The sequence below is a fragment of the Pelobates fuscus genome, chromosome 9 (genome assembly GCF_036172605.1).
Source record: "Pelobates fuscus isolate aPelFus1 chromosome 9, aPelFus1.pri, whole genome shotgun sequence".
Taxonomy (NCBI): domain Eukaryota; kingdom Metazoa; phylum Chordata; class Amphibia; order Anura; family Pelobatidae; genus Pelobates; species Pelobates fuscus.
Window position 1 is genome coordinate 16,502,952 of NC_086325.1, and position 17,459 is coordinate 16,520,410.

Consider the following 17,459-nt stretch of genomic DNA (forward strand, 5'->3'; position numbering starts at 1 on the left):
ATTATAAAAAGTGCAGTATTATCTTAGGACGTTTTACGCTACAATTATGACGTTTGTTATCGTATATATTCTTAATAAAATGTCTTTACATGCTTGTATGTCTCACCATGCACACAAAAAATAAAGAATGTTTATATATACATATATATATATATATCTATTAATATTTTTAAAAATAAAAACATATTAAAATATTCTTTAAAAATATGAAATCATTTAAAAAGTGTATCCAAACAATGAAATCTTGTGAAAATCATATGTAACAATATTAAATAGAGTCCTATGAACTGACTTGTCTCTCTGGCTATATTTTGTGTAATCGTTTATTGTATTGTGTATCCGTTCACAGTGTGTTTATCTTTCCATATTCACCAAAATAGACAATGATTATCTCTGCCCATAGTGAAATGTTCACATTGTAGCTTAGTGATAGAGAACAAACACACAAATTAATTTTCACCATGACAGTAAAATGTGTTCCAAACAGCCCTTTACTTTCACCCGAAATGTAATCTGCCCTTACAAGCCAGGAAAAAAACTACCTTACAGCAATTTAATATGGGAATCTCTCAAACCAGACACAAGCATCCTTCCATGGGGCTCAGACTGATCACCTACCCACTAGCTGTCTAGTAATACACCCCTAGGGGCTGAGCCAGCGCCCAATCGAAATTAACTTTCATTCATCTTGCTTTTAACAACTCTGTCTTAAATGCCTGAGACACGGCAGTGGGGCAGAGGTCCACTTCAGTAACAGTACATTGGTAATGATATATTTTGTATATATAATCCTATGAGATTACCCGAAGTAGTCAATATTATAAGGAAACTGTAAATACTTTAGAACCAAATTATACTCCTATATTTTGTTTGTTCTGCAGCCAAATAAAATATATGGTAAGATCAGGCGAACTTTTGCCATAATTATCATGATATGATCATTTAGTAACTCGGATATTTCCAGAACTATTTTTTCATAATAATCATCTGTAGCTTAACTTAAAGACAGATCAGGACTAATTACTTGTTGAGGGTTAGTTACTTGAGGTATAGCCAAGATAAGAGAATTAGGATGTTATATTACTGTAGCGGAGAGGTAGTACAATCCACAGGGTCTCCGCTGGTAGACAGGAAAAGCAGGTAGTAATCCTAGTAGGCAGATACAGCATACAATAATGCAGGTAGCGTTATAAGAATCCTTCCCTCCCAAGACCTAGACGACACATAGGCTGGGAGTCAACTGAGCTTTTAATCACAGGTCACAGTATTTATGGGATTCCCCATGCAAGGGGTTTCCCTACTGACATTACAGGGGTTGTACAGTAGGGTACTACATGGGGAACTGAACAACCTGGACATTTCTCCCATCATGCACTGCTGTACGAGAGGGATACTCCAATTAGAATATACAGTTAAGTGGATTATCCCTCCGTACAGCAGAACCAATATTCTACACGAAAATACATCACTTTTATAATATTCGTTAGATTTAAACGAATGGACGTTCGGTAGATAGCTGGGGTCTGAGCGCACATTTCGTGAAAGTACCGCTCAGATCCCAGCTTAAATAACCGAACGCCGCACGAAACACACATTATTTCTAAGTTACCTTCAAACTACCGATTGACCTTAGGGAAACAAATTACCGAAGGACCAGGGCTCCCGAACGGTTTGGAAGTCCAGCGGTATTCGTGCCGTTGAGTAGCCAATTTTAGTTCCAGGCGCTCGACAACCAAATACCGCTGAGCTAACAAAAGATCCAAGATGGATGGCCGACCGCCGCGTGGTCGGTAGTCGAACGACGGCCACCCTGAATCCTCTTAATTACCGATTGCAACAATGTTGCAATCCTTAATGGGAGCCACACGACCTCCTGTGTGTGGTCTCCCTTCGGTAGTTTGTTCGTTTCACGAACAGTGTTGAAATTCACTGTTCGTGAAACAATTGCATGAATGCTGGTGGTTTTCATGCCGCCAGCATACGAACGCTATAGTTCACCTGAACCATATTACACATACATACGCTTGGTTCTTAAAGTGGTACACACGTATTTAAACAACATAGTTTTAAAGTGGCTGCTTTTGCCACAATTACCATTAAAGGAACACTATAGCGTTAGGAATACAAATATGCATTCCTAACGCTATAGAGCACTAGTCACCATGTGGTGACTAGGGCCCCAGTTCCGCAGCGAATAAATGGTTAATTAACCATTTATTGTGTTACCTTAATCCAATGCCGTGCTCCCTTGGCACTGGTGACCTCTCCATCGACGTCAGCTTCCGAGTGGAGCTTAATTCGCATGCGCGGCCTGAGGCGCGTGCGCATTCAAACCCGCCCACATGGAAGCATTACTCAATGCTTTGCTATGGGGATCTTTTTTACACTGGACTCCGTGAGGACATCCAGCGTCAAATAAGTGTGATTTACTCATTGTAAATCGCGGAAGCGGCCTCTAGTGGCTTTTAGTGAGACAGCCATTAGAGGCTGGATTAACCCTGCAGTGTCAACATGGCCGTTTCTCTGAAACTGCTATGTTTACATCTGGAGGGTTAAACCTAGAAGGACCTGGCACCCAGACCACTTCATTGAGCTGAAGTGGTCTGGGTGCCTATAGTGGTCCTTTAATTATAACATTGCCAGATTTCTCAGTTAAGTGTAGCGGCTAAATCTATGTTGCTGGTGGTTTGATTGGTTGCTGGATGAAAAGATGATTTGTGAATAATGAATTTCCACTAATTGTAAGATTGTATGATGGCAGATATTGTGAATAATCAATTTCCACTAATTGTAAGATTGTATGATGGCCAGATATTGTGAATAATGAATTTCCACTAATTGTAAGATTGTATGATGGCCAGATATTTCAGTATATACAGTTCCATGGTTACAGATATGTTTGGTCACTCTGCTATGTACACACACCTCAGTTTGGGGGAGGGCTCTGCCCTCAGTCAGTATGTATCTGCCGGCTTCATCGCCCTTACTACGTCACTTCCTTTCACTCCGCCCAGGCTTCCTGTTGATGTTGCGTGGCAACCAGACGATTGCACCGGAAGTGAGAATTGCTGAAGGTAAAGTGGTGACTGGAACAGCCCCCCATACACACCTCGAGGGGGGGAGGAGGTGATGAGGGGTACACAGCTCCGTGTGGGGGGGGGGGGTGATGAGGGGTACACAGCTCCGTGGGGGGGGGGGGGTGTGTGATGAGGGGTACACAGCTCCGTGGGGGGGGGGGTGATGAGGGGTACACAGCTCCGTGGGGGGGGGGGGGGTGATGAGGGGTACACAGCTCCGTGGGGGGGGGGGGGGTGATGAGGGGTACACAGCTCCGTGGGGGGGGGGTGAGGGGTACACAGCTCTGTGCGGGGGGGGGGGTGATGAGGGGTACACAGCTCTGTGGGGGGGGGGGTGATGAGGGGTACACAGCTCCGTGGGGGGGGGGGGGGTGATGAGGGGTACACAGCTCCGTGGGGGGGGGGGGGGTGATGAGGGGTACACAGCTCCGTGGGGGGGGGGTGAGGGGTACACAGCTCTGTGCGGGGGGGGGGGGTGATGAGGGGTACACAGCTCTGTGGGGGGGGGGTGATGAGGGGTACACAGCTCGGTGGGGGGGGGGTGATGAGGGGTACACAGCTCTGTGGGGGGGTGGGTGATGAGGGGTACACAGCTCCGTGGGGGGGGGGGGGTGATGAGGGGTACACAGCTCCGTGGGGGGGGGGGGTGTGATGTGGGGTACACAGCTCCGTGGGGGGGGGGGGGTTGATGAGGGGTAATGAGGGGTGATGAGGGGTACACAGCTCCGGGGGGGGGGGGTGATGAGGGGTACACAGCTCTGTGCGGGGGGGTGGTGATGAGGGGTACACAGCTCTGTGCGGGGGGGTGGTGATGAGGGGTACACAGCTCTGTGCGGGGGGGGTGGTGGTGATGAGGGGTACACAGCTCTGTGGGGGGGGTGGTGGTGATGAGGGGTACACAGCTCCGTGGGGGGGGGGGGGTGATGAGGGGTACACAGCTCTGTGGGGGGGGGGGTGGTGATGAGGGGTACACAGCTCTGTGAGGGGGGGGGGGTGGTGATGAGGGGTACACAGCTCTGTGCGGGGGGGGTGGTGGTGATGAGGGGTACACAGCTCCGTGGGGGGTGATGAGGGGTACACAGCTCTGTGCGGGGGGGGGTGGTGATGAGGGGTACACAGCTCTGTGGGGGGGGGGTGGTGATGAGGGGTACACAGCTCTGTGCGGGGGGGTGGTGGTGATGAGGGGTACACAGCTCCGTGGGGGGGTAATGAGGGGTACACAGCTCCGTGCGGGGGGGGGGGGTGATGAGGGGTACACAGCTCTGTGTGGGGGGTGGTGGTGATGAGGGGTGGTGGTGATGAGGGGTACACAGCTCTGTGTGGGGGGGTGGTGGTGATGAGGGGTACACAGCTCTGTGGGGGGGTGGTGATGAGGGGTACACAGCTCTGTGGGGGGGTGGTGATGAGGGGTACACAGCTCTGTGCGGGGGGGTGATGAGGGGTACACAGCTCTGTGCGGGGGGGGGGTGATGAGGGGTACACAGCTCTGTGCGGGGGGGGGGGGTGATGAGGGGTACACAGCTCCGTGGGGGGTGGGTGGGTGATGAGGGGTACACACCGCTCTGTGGGGGGGGGGGTGATGAGGGGTACACAGCTATGTGTGGGGGTGGTGGTGATGAGGGGTACACAGCTCTGTGTGTGGGGGGGGGGTGATGAGGGGTACACAGCTCTGTGTGTGGGGGGGGGGGTGATGAGGGGTACACAGCTCTGTGTGTGGGGGGGGGTGATGAGGGGTACACAGCTCTGTGTGTGGGGGGGGGTGATGAGGGGTACACAGCTCCGTGCAGGGGGGGTGATGAGGGGTACGCAGCTCCGTGCGGGGGGGTGATGAGGGGTACGCAGCTCTGTGCGGGGATACACTGAAATGGGGCTATGCTCTGTCAGGTTATGATTATCCGCTAATAATGTGTCAATTCTCTATTCTGTGTTTTTGTTACAAGCATGGCGGAGCTTCATATCATTGGGCAAATTGTTGGCGCCAGTGGATTTCCTCAGAACAGCCTCTTCTGCAAGTGGGGGATTCACACAGGTAAGGAGCCCATTGCACTGCCATGTGTCTGTGTATATTTTTATATATCTCCTGATAACACATCCTTTGGGTCTCTCTGATCCCTTGTTTTGCACTAGGGGGAGCCTGGAAGCTACTGTCTGGGGCTGTGGAGGGTCAGACACAGGTGGATAATCCACAGAATGAAGAGATGGCTTTCTGGTCCCACCCTATCGATATACACTTTGCAACAAAAGGGCTGCAGGGTGAGTTTCAGGATCCACAGTCACTGTGTGTGAGAAGACGGCCACAGACTGATCTATTATTTAATTATTTATAAAGCGCCATCAAATTCCGTTGCTAGAAAAGTATTCACTGGGAACTTAGTAGGTTATTTTTGTATGCCGGGCGCTATAACCAGATATAATGCCCTGTATAGCGGGGACCTATAACCAGATATAACGCCCTGTATGCCGGGACCTATAACCAGATATAATGCCCTGTATGCCTGGCGCTATAACCAGATATAATGCCCTGTATGCCGGGGACCTATAACCAGATATAATGCCCTGTATGCCGGGGACCTATAACCAGGTATAATGCCCTGTATAGCGGGGACCTATAACCAGATATAATGACCTGTATAGCGGGGACCTATAACCAGATATAAGGACCTGGCAGGCTCTGTGCACACTTAGTGCAGTCACTGTGTGTTACTGCTGACTTGGTTTGATCATTCCTCCCGTTTGGTTTAGTCTTCACTTTGCACTATATGGAGATATTGAGCTCCAGCTATACAGAGCAATTCTCCCAGATGTAACATTTACTCTCGATTCACTAGCTGCTCTACAAGATATAACCTCCCCAGTGCTGCCGTTAATGTGCTGTGGCTCGCTATTGTGACCGCTGTTTGATTTCCAGTTTGAGGTTTATTAGAAGCTTTCACATTTATACTTTACCTAGAGATTTATTTGACATTTCTAATCATTTGTATTCTTTCAAAACCTAAAGAATTTGCGTGGGCTGAAGGAGGTAGAATTTATTTGTGATTGGTGCCTGTTGGCATTTATCTCTGTCTCTCCACATCCTATGGATGGAGCCTCCGCTCGCTGGATCTTGTCCCACTCACGAAGTCTAGACGTCTGGTTACCAGGTGCTTCACGCTCTTCCTGCTCTTCTGTTATTGATAACTATCTGAATAATCGTATGAAAGGAGGAACTTGGCTTGTGCTGTAATGATGCATCCTCATCAGACATTTATGATATTTCAGTTTAGGCTGTAGTGTGACTGGACCAGTGAACATGCAGGGCACATTCCCACGGGTAGCCAAGCTTTCAGACACACAGACCGCGTCCAGATGCGTCCGGCAATGCGTACAGTCAGACTGGTCATTGGCAGGACTCTTTATCCCCTCTAACTGGTTCATTAGCTGATCTCTCTTTAAACCAAAACAGAATTGAAGCAAATTTAGAAAAGTAAAAGAAACACAGCAGCTTGCCGTTAAATTAGTCCTTGCTCGGGTTTAAAGCACGTTTTATCTCACTTGAGCCTTTGCAGCAACATCTATGCCATCAGCGTATCAAACTGATCGCCCTGGGGGTACCTTGAATAGAATTACCCCGAGGTTCCCTGCACACGAGCTAGGGCCATGTCAGCTGCTGGATTTAGGAGAGAGCCTTTTCATTTCCTTTGGAATCACATTGTGGTTGGTTGCAATCCGTTTCACATTGACACAGTTACCTGCGATTCTATGGCTTGTTCTGTAGACCATATTCCAAGCACTTCATGTTCATATATTACCAGCCATTCTGACCGTGAGCTGAAATAAAAATGGTCTACATGTCCAGAATTCTGAGTTTTTTCACTTAACTGATATATGTGGAATTAACATTGAAATAAAGAGAAGACATTTCTCAATTCATCTAATTCTGTCTAAAATGTAAATTTCTCAAACATGTCAAATCTCTACAATCGGTAGTTAAAGGGACACTACAGTGCCAGGAAAACAAATCGTTTTCCTGGCACTGCAGGTCCCCTATCCCTCCCACCCCCCATCCCATGTTGCAGAAGGGGTGAAAACCCCTTCAGTGACTTACCTGTGACCACCGCCGATATCCCTCGGCAGTGGTTTAGAGTCTGCCCACGCTCCTCCCCCACCTACGTCAGCCGGCGGGGGAGACCAATTGCGCATGTGCGACCGCTGGCGGGTGAGACCTCCCCATAGGAAAGCATTGAAAATGCTTTCAATGCTTTTCTATGTGGATTTTAGCAACGCTGGAGGTCCTCACAAAACCTGTGCTATAGACCAGGAAGTGCCCTCTGGTGGCTGTCTAGTAGAGGAGGAGTTAGCCCTGCAATGTAATTATTGCAGTTTATGAATACTGCAATATTTACAGTTGCAGGGTTAAGGGTAGTGGGAGTTGGCACCCAGACCACTCCAATGGGCAGAGGTGGTCTGGGTGCATGGGGTATCCCTTTAAATGAATAAATCCGTTTGAGATTAGGATTTTTCTGCTTCGTAATTCTTTTGTGAAAATTCTAGTTTGTCTAATAGGCACCTGCAGCTGTCCTACAGAAAGGAATACAGCATTGTGGGAAATAATCAGCTCTTCCATCCGGAGCGGCTAAATTCAACTTCTTGACCTGCTAGGGGCATCTTGTTTAATTAATGTGTGGTCGGTAATGGCCAAGCATATGCTATTTGGAAGTCTAATGCCCTTTATTGTGAGGCTCTCCACTTGCCTTGCGTTTAGCTGGTGGGAGGTATTATCAAGTAGCGTTCTGGTCACAAATGTAGAATCTATTCCCCCCCAGTCTGTGCACAATTCTATCCCACTCTTGGATCTACAGTTAAAGGAGCACTATAGTGTCAGAAACACAAACATATATTTCTGACCCTATAGTGCTAAAGTCACCATCTAGCCCTTCTGGCCCTCCCTAAATATAGTATAATCTTACTTGTATTCAAGTCTGCAGCTGCTACCTCTGCCCCTGTTTGACATCATCAGAAGTGGTAGCCTGATCCAATCACAATGCTTCCCAATAGGATTGGCTGAGACTGACAAGGAGGCAGATCAGGGGCAGAGCCAGCATGATTCAAACACAGCCCTGGCCAATCAGCATCTCCTCATAGAGATGAATTGAATCAATGAATCTCTATGAGGAAAGTTCAGTGTGTGCATGCAGAGGGAGGAGATACTGAATGTTTGGGTGCATTTTAGGCAGCCATGACCCAGGAAGGCTCTCAGACAGCTACCTGAGGAGTGGCCAGTGAAGTTATCACTAGGCTGTAATGTAAACACTGCATTTTCTCTGAAAAGACAGTATTTACAGCAAAAAACCTGAAGGTAATGATTCTACTCACCAGAACAAATTCAATAAGCTGTAGTTGTTCTGGTGACTTTAGTGTCCCTTTAAAGGGCACCTGTCATACCCCAAACAACTCATGCTCATTACACTGAGCAGAAGATGTAATATTTTATCTATACATTATGTAAGCAGTTTTGCTAGCAAATGTATAGATTATTGAAAAATATTTTTTTTCTCCCAGCTGTCAGTCAATGTCATGGCGTGCCGAGGCATTGACTGACAAGGGAAAGCAGAAAAGAGGTTGCGTTGCGGTTGCTATGGAAACTCCCTAGGCAGCGCTAATAGTTCATGTTAAACCTACATGATTGGTCACTCTCTCTTATCTGGTTTCCAGCCCTGCAAAACATTCACTTTCTGTCGATGTAACCCTACACTTAAACATACTTGTTGAGGGGGCTGCGGCTCCTGGAGGGCTCTGTCAGGCTTTTGTGAGGGATTTCTTAGCCTTATTATAGGCTATGGAGCACACTGTTTTTTTTATTCCTTCCATACTAGTGTCACCCTGCAGTGGTAGGGACAGACTGTGTGTCCCATAGCTCCTTCTGTCTGTGTCACCCTGCAGTGGGAGGGACAGACTCCGTGTCCCATAGCTCCTTCTGTCTGTGTCACCCTGCAGTGGGAGGGACAGACTCCGTGTCCCATAGCTCCTTCTGTCTGTGTCACCCTGCAGTGGGAGGGACAGCTTCCGTGTCCCATAGCTCCTTCTGTCTGTGTCACCCTGCAGTGGGAGGGACAGACTCCGTGTCCCATAGCTCCTTCTGTCTGTGTCACCCTGCAGTGGGAGGGACAGACTGTGTGTCCCATAGCTCCTTCTGTCTGTGTCACCCTGCAGTGGGAGGGACAGACGGTGTCCCATAGCTCCTTCTGTCTGTGTCACCCTGCAGTGGGAGGGACAGACTGTGTGTCCCATAGCTCCTTCTGTCTGTGTCACCCTGCAGTGGGAGGGACAGATTCCGTGTCTTTCCCTTCTGTCTGTGTCACCCTGCAGTGGGAGGGACAGACTGTGTGTCCCATAGCTCCTTCTGTCTGTGTCACCCTGCAGTGGGAGGGACAGACTGTATGTCCCATAGCTCCTTCTGTCTGTGTCACCCTGCAGTGGGAGGGACAGACTGTGTGTCCCATAGCTCCTTCTGTCTGTGTCACCCTGCAGTGGGAGGGACAGACTGTGTGTCCCATAGCTCCTTCTGTCTGTGTCACCCTGCAGTGGAAGGGACAGACTGTGTGTCACCCTGCAGTGGGAGTGACAGACTCTGTGTCATATAGCTTCTTCTGTCTGTGTCGCCCTAGAGAGGGAGGGACAGACTCTGTGTCCCATAGCTCCCTGCTGTCTGTTTCACCCTGCAGTGGGAGGGGTAAACTGTGTCCCATAGCTCCTTCTGTCTGTGTCACCCTGCAGTGGGAGGGATAAACTCCTTATTTTATTGTTGTATTCCCAATCATCGTCTTTGTTTAATTGGTTTTCCAATTTTCTCCACAGGTTGGCCAAAGCTACACTTCCAAGTTTGGCACCAGGACTCATTTGGCCGGAATGAATTATACAGTTACAGCTTCCTGCACATTCCGTCCACCCCAGGCACGCATTCCCTGACCAGCCCAACATGGCGCCCGCTAGGAACATGGCAGGAACACCTCTCCCAGATCTTTGTGGGGGGCGGCCCTCAGCTGAAATCTTCCAGTCTGATTTATGGGGGAGCAGATCGCTATCGCTTGCAGACAGAAGCCATGGGGCAGGTCCACCTAGAGCTCACTGTCATATTGCGCAACTTTGAACGCTATGGCGTGGAATGTTAGCGTAATGGAGACACCGTAATAACTGTCAATGATCCTACTCCTCACTGCAGTATAGTACGCCAAATTAACCTTAAATAGCCTCATTTATAATCCCTTATTGACTGAACCAGAAAATGGTGAGCCAATTTTTGCCCAGAACGTCCAAGCTGAAAAAAACGGATTCCTCATTCCATCTCGGATATATTTTCTCCGTAACCAGTTTCTAGCTCACAGCATTCATTCTGTTTCAGTATTGACATTTTTTAAGAAAAGATGCAGCATTTTTCTGTGAGTTCATGTGAGAAAACACCTTTTATACCTTTTATACTCTCTTAGCAGTTTTGGTTTTGTAATAAACATGTAAATATTTTGTACAGAGATATGAAACCATTGCAGCCAGGAACCATGAGCTAAAGTGTCCCAGTACAAAGCAAACTTTTCATTTTTAATGGAATCAAATCTATATTTTGTGCGTTTAATTCCTTCCAATATACTCTTAATTTCTGAAATCCTTTCTACAGTTTTTATAAATTATTTTGGATTGAATGAAACTTTTGTATTTCTATTTTAGAATAAATGTATATTATATTTGTCGGAGGTATTTTTTCCATCTTCTATACGTAATGAGAGTGATTGCGCCAGTAGAACTGTCACATTGCTATAGCTAAAAGGTCACTTTGAACTGGTATAATTGTTAGAATTAACACTGTCTATTCTGGCACAGCTCTGGTATACTATGCAAATGAATTCATGCCCTGCAGGCTATATTTGTGGACACAATGTACGTAAGCATGCTGCATTTGTACAGCTTCTTCCAGACGTCCAAGCGGCAGTCATAACAAATGGGATGCAGGTGTAGTTGCAACAGGACAGGTAGCTAAAAGGCTAAAAAACAGAGCCCCACGGAATTTGCTTGTCCTTAAGACAGGTCAGGTAGCAGAGTTCTCTGCCCATGGCAGAATAGGTGAAGCGACTCACGGCTGTTTGAGGGGGCTGTGGCTCCTGGGGGGCTCTGTCTGGCTTTTGTGAGGGATTTCTTGGCCTTATTATAGGCTATGGTTCACACTGTTTTTTTTTTGTTTTTTTTATTCCTTTATCACATCCAGCAAATCTGTGACGGAAGAGGCGAAGGTGCGTCTGTACGCGCAGCTGGGGGCTCCGTATGTGGAAAATATACGGATCGCAGAGTGCTGTGCGCAAAGTGATCCCCGCGCCGAGTGCCAACCTTTTAAAATGTTTTTTTTTAATTCTTTATTTTTACTGTGCAGAAAAGATAGGCTTGTAACGGCACAACAGCATTATCAAGCTATGAATTTACTTAGAAGTAGATACAATGCCATGGCGTATGAACAAGTGCACTTTTTTTTTTTTTTTTTTTACTAAACAAGCTAAGCAATATGTCTAAGTACTTCACTGGACAAAAGATGTATATCAATGGAAACATATATCGTTTTCCTAGTTTGTTGCAAAATTGGAAGCGCTTCAGACTGGGTTTTATGCCTTCTTTTGGATCAACAGCAAAAAAACAAATGTGAGGAAGGCTGAACTTGATGGAGGCAAGTCTCTTTTCAGCCTGTGTAACTATGTAACTATGTAATAAACAATCCTGACAAAACCTGTTTTGACATACAGGAATGACAGGTGAAGAGGGAATTACCCAAATTAGCTCATTATATAAAGGTTTGGGGTTTTCCTTGGACAAAATGAATTCCTCTATAGTTCCCTCTCTTTCCACTGTAGATCAAAATTGTAACCCTATATCCTTCTATTACCTTTTTATATACTGGGGAGCCCAGGGTGGAGTTGGCCTTTATAATGCTGGGAGGGGAGGCGACTGCATTTTGTTTTTTAACCTTTTCAATGCTAGCATTTTGTTATGTCTGCTGCTTAACCCCTTAAGGACACATGACGTGTGTGACACGTCATGATTCCCTTTTATTCCAGAAGTTTGGTCCTTAAGGGGTTAAAGGGAATCTCCAGTGCCAGGAAAACAATCAGTTTTCCTGGCACTGCAGGATTCCTCTCCCACCCCCCAATCCCCAGTTGCTGAAGGGGTGAAAACCCCTTCAGTGACTTACCTGAGGCAGCGACATGTCCCACGTCGCTGCCTGCTCCTCCCCCGCCGCTCCACCTTCTGCCTACGTCGGCCGGTGGGCAAGACTGATCCCGCCCACCGGTCGAGGAGACCTAATGCGCATGCGCGGCATAAGGGCGCATTAGCGCACCCCATAGGAAAGCATTAAAAACTATTTTCAATGCTTTCCTATGGGGAATTGAGCGACGCTGGAGGTCCTCACACAGCGTGAGGACGTCCAGCGACGCTCTAGCACAGAAAACCTGTGCTATAGAGCAGGAAGTTCCCTCTAGTGGCTGTCTAATAGACAGCCACTAGGGGAGGACTTAACCCTACAAGGTAATTATTGCAGTTTAACCCCTTAAGGACCAAACTTCTGGAATAAAATGGAATCATGACGTGTCACACACGTCATGTGTCCTTAAGGGGTTAAAAAAAAATGCAATAATTACACTTGCAGGGTTAAGGGTAGTGGGAGTTGGCACCCAGACCACTCCAATGGGCAGAAGTGGTCTGGGTGCCTACAGTGTCCCTTTAAACTATGATAAAAGACATTTACGGCAGGTAAAATGTAGTGTTTCTCTTCAGTTCTGGGCTGCCATAAGGTGATGGCGGCTGCCGGAACGGAGACGTGCTGTGTAAACACGTCTGTTTTATATTTAACTGGAGCAGTGCTCACCCCAGTTAGTGACATTTCTACTTTAAGAATAGCTGGAGGTTTATATACTTTTTTTTTGCTGAAAATTGAAGCAACATTCATACATCATTCACACAGCTTCCATTGCAATTGCTGACAATGGAACGTGTGTGAAAACCATCATTTTTCTGTGATGTCTATGTTTGATGGGAATGATGAAAGTTTTCTTATTTTTAAATTGATATTTTATTTGTAAGACCATGAAATAAAGAGAATATACTAATGACTTCTGTTTAGTGTCCTAGGTGTAAATGGTCACTAGGGGACAGCAGATAGCTAAGCGATATTTACTCCTGCTATATCTCATTTAGAGTGACCTGTTCTGTATATTTATGAATATCATTTACAGAATTACCTGTTCTATATATTAATAAATATTATCATTAAGAGACGAGTGACCTGTATATTAAAGGAACACTATAGTCACCTAAATTACTTTAGCTAAATAAAGCAGTTTTAGTGTGTAGATCATTCCCCTGCAATTTCACTGCTCAATTCACTGTCATTTAGGAGTTAAATATCTGTGTTTCTGTTTATGCAGCCCTAGCCACATCTCCCCTGGCTATGATTGACAGAGCCTGCATGCAAAAAATAACTGGTTTCACTTTCAAACAGATGAAATTTACCTTAAATAATTGTATCTCAATCTCTAAATTGAACTTTAATCACATACAGGAGGCTCTTGCAGGGTCTAGCAAGCTATCAACATAGCAGAGGATAAGAAAATCTTAATTAAACAGAACTTGCAATAAAGAAAGCCTAAATAGGGCTCTCTTTACAGGAAGTGTTTATGGAAGGCTGTGCAAGTCACATGCAGGGAGGTGTGACTAGGGTTCATAAACAAAGGGATTTAACTCCTAAATGGCAGAGGATTGAGCAGTGAGACTGCAGGGGCATGTTCTATACACCAAAACTGCTTCATTAAGCTAAAGTTGTTCAGGTGACTATAGTGTCCCTTTAATATATGTTATTATTTACAGAGTAATGACATACTTTGCAGTATTAAAACGGTCTGTTGGGAAGCAATGCTTAAAATGCTTTAGGTTGTTTTAATAATAGATTTAAACCTAATAATGCAGAGGAATTCCTAACACTGGGCCCTCCAGTTATGGAGTTAATGGCACAGTGAGCAGATACGGTGCATGTTACTATCTGTCTGTGAGCCAGCAGTGTATATTATAGTACAGCTGTGAACCGGCAATGTATATTACAGTCCAGCTGTGAGCCGGCAGTGTATATTACAGTACAGCTGTGAGCCGGCAGTGTATATTACAGTCCAGCTGTGAACCGGCACTGTTTATTATAGTCCAGCTGTGAGCCGGCAGTGTATATTATAGCAGAGCTGTAAGCCAGCAGTGTACATTATAGCACAGCTGTGAGCCGGCACTGTATATTACAGTACAGCTGTGAGCGGGCAGTGTACATTATAGCACAGCTGTGAGCCGGCACTGTATGTTACAGTACAGCTGTGAGCCGGCAGTGTATATTACAGTACAGCCGTGAGCCAGCAGTCGGTACTTTGACTATGTGGCTGTAAGAGAAGCAATATATTTTACTGTGTAATAGAGCTTTGTGTCGATTTTTCTTTGTTTTGTCACTGTGATTGGAGTCTGTTTATTGTGCTGTATGCATTTGGGGCTCTAAATTATTATTAGTGAGTATTATAGCTAAAAAAAAAAAGTCTTATCAGATGCCTAAAAATGATTATTATTTATTTATTTATAAAATATTTTACCAGGAAAGATACATTGAGATTTCTCTAGTTTCCGAGTATGTCCTGGGTTACAATAGGATACATTATTACAATACACAATATATACGATATTTAACATAGAACAGGTAGGAAATATATAATCATCATCTTTATTATTCTAACATGGAATTTAAAACACAAGCTTTGGCGAGTTTCTCCAGATCGCTTATCAGAACCTTGAATTTGGGGGGCGTGTCTTGGCCACCATCTTAGATGGCCACGTTTTAGAGAGGCTCCTGGACAAGGGGGGCAATTTAATTCATAAAATGACAATTTAATTGAAATGGAGAAACTTTATCTTTAAATCATAACAGTTAATACAAGTCCTAACATGGAGAGGACGAAGAAAGCTGAAAAATCTGTACCTGCAATGAAGAAATCGGGAGCAGGAGCTGCTGGGGTGAGTAAGGGTGCCCAGGCTCACTCCCCTGCTTCAAAATCTGGCTCGCGGCTTGTTTCGCCGCTTAAAATCTCGTTGGTGGCGCCGGGGAAATCCCTCCCCACCTCCCTCCCGGTCTCACACGCTAAGACTTATGCCTGTGCGGTCGCGACCCGCTCGCGGCATCCAGAGAGCGGCGGGACCGCGGCCGCACTAGCCGACACCTCTGTGTGCGGCTCAGAGTGCTCCGAGCACTCAGCATGCTCGGAGCACAGAGCTGTGTCTCGCGCGAGCGGCAAGGACCACCCAGCAAGCCGCTCGCGGTCTCAGCATAGAGCAGCCCGGTCACTCACTTACAAAAGTGACCGGGCTGCAAGTAAAGGGGAGGGTAGTGTGAGGTCTCGCTCCCCATCGGGATCCTCGGCCTCCAGGTTGTCGGTCCCGGAGGGGGGGGGCTCTGCTATCCGACCCACAATTCTTAAAGGCACAGTAAGGGCTATGGAAAGCCCAGAGGACCAAAATATGGAAATAGGAGCTGAAATGCTCCAAACAAGTACTTTCTCTGCACTACCACAGAGAAAAGGTCATGATGCCATAACAAAGATGGCTGCCAGACCAGACATTGCATATTCCACTCCCAAGATGGCCACTGCCACCTCCAATATGGCTACCACCACATTTATGGCTGCGACTTACAATCCTAATATGCCACCTGAATTGGCGGATGATCTGCCACCATCAGCTGGCATGATAATACAACTCATTAAAGATTTGAGAGTCGATCTGAAAAACGACTTTAAGAAGGACTTTGACACTTTGTATGGAGCCATGGAGGGCATTAATCAGCGGACGGAGATAATAGAGAATAGATTGCACTCTCAAGAGCAATCTCACCTGGATTTGGTTGAAACTGTAAAAGAGCTTCAGAAGCAAGTACACCAACAGGCGGAAAAATTAGCGGACGCCGAGGATAGAAGTAGGCGTAATAACCTAAGGATCAGGGGGATCCCTGAAAATATAGACTCTCTGGAATTACAAAGTTATTTCCAGGCAATGGTGAAGGCAGCTCTACCAACTGCTAAAAATACGGATCTGCTACTGGACCGCATCCATAGATTGCCTAAACCTGGTAATGCGCCTGCGGCTGCACCCAAAGATGTGATAGTGAGATTTCACTATTACCACATTAAAGAGGAATTTCTGGGTGCAGTACGCACGTCAGGTCTCACGGGGGACTACAGCGGCATGAAGGTCTTCCAAGACTTCTCTGCCCAAACAATGAGGCGACGCAGAGAATTTCAACTTTTTACCGCGGAACTAAGACGAAGAGGGATAAGATATAGATGGGGATTCCCGGTTAAAGTCCTTTTCCGCATGGATGGCAGGAATTTTATAATCACGTCGCCTGAGGAAGGAATGGAACTCATCCAATCCATGAATAGGAGTCAGGTATCGCCTCATAGACTATCGCCATCTACTCCTCTGCAGGCCAGCAAGAGAAGCAAATCGGACGCTTCCTGAGTTTCCAGTTCATAGGGCTACAGTCTTCATTTTCCACGGTCGTAAATCGTTCGACACTTCAAGTTCAGATGTTCTTCCTATTTTCACTAAGGATTTTTTTTTTTTTTTTTTTTTTTTATATATACACGTTTATCTTCATGATTTAACTCTATTCTCTATTGATTTTTATGGCTTGGTTCTGAGAAAACTTTATCTCTGCAACAGGCTTTTGGGTTCTGCTCTAGTCTGGAGATTTAGCGGGATTACTTTGGATTTTGACTTGTTTCTCCTGGTTATGACTGTCCTTAGAGTTTGCACACCAATGATTATTTGACATGAGACTTAACGGTTTATTTCAGAAACCGATTTGACCACTTAAACCTTTCCAAACTTTTACAATCAATATTATTCTATGGTCCCTTGTTTTTTTTTGTATATCATTGCATATTTAATTTTATTATTATTATTTTTTTTTTCCGTGATTTTTGTCCTTTCAAAACGTCATATTTTACAGCTGCCTCTTTGTTTTATTTTTTTTTATTTTTATTTATATATTTTTTTTTTTTTTGTTCATTAATATTGCTCCCCTTGTATCCAGCAGCCTTCTCTCCCCCCAACCTGGGCCTAATACCCTGAGATGGAGAGACTTTTTTTGCTCTCCCTCATGGCCCTTTTTCACTGTTTGTTTATTTCCCCTGATAGGGGTATATATCCAAGTTTTTTGTACCCCGTTGATATTTTTATTTTTATATTTTCTTTGACCATCCATCCTTTAAAATTTGGTAGAAATGTTTACAGACCACGAATCACAGAAATGCCTCATACAAAAATGCCTATTATGTGGCATCAGCG

The 17,459-nt window shown here is 45.8% G+C and overlaps 1 protein-coding gene across 1 annotated transcript; it reads left to right on the forward strand.

The window, feature by feature from the left end:
- The first annotated feature begins 3,001 nt into the window (after positions 1-3,001).
- On the forward strand, positions 3,002-10,797 carry B9D2 (B9 domain containing 2). The gene is made up of 4 exons (XM_063433230.1): positions 3,002-3,074; positions 5,018-5,106; positions 5,205-5,330; positions 9,912-10,797. The coding sequence occupies exons 2-4, from the start codon at positions 5,019-5,021 to the stop codon at positions 10,223-10,225; spliced, it is 528 nt and encodes a 175-aa protein (XP_063289300.1). The 5' UTR covers positions 3,002-3,074; position 5,018; the 3' UTR covers positions 10,226-10,797.
- The last annotated feature ends 6,662 nt before the right edge of the window (positions 10,798-17,459 follow it).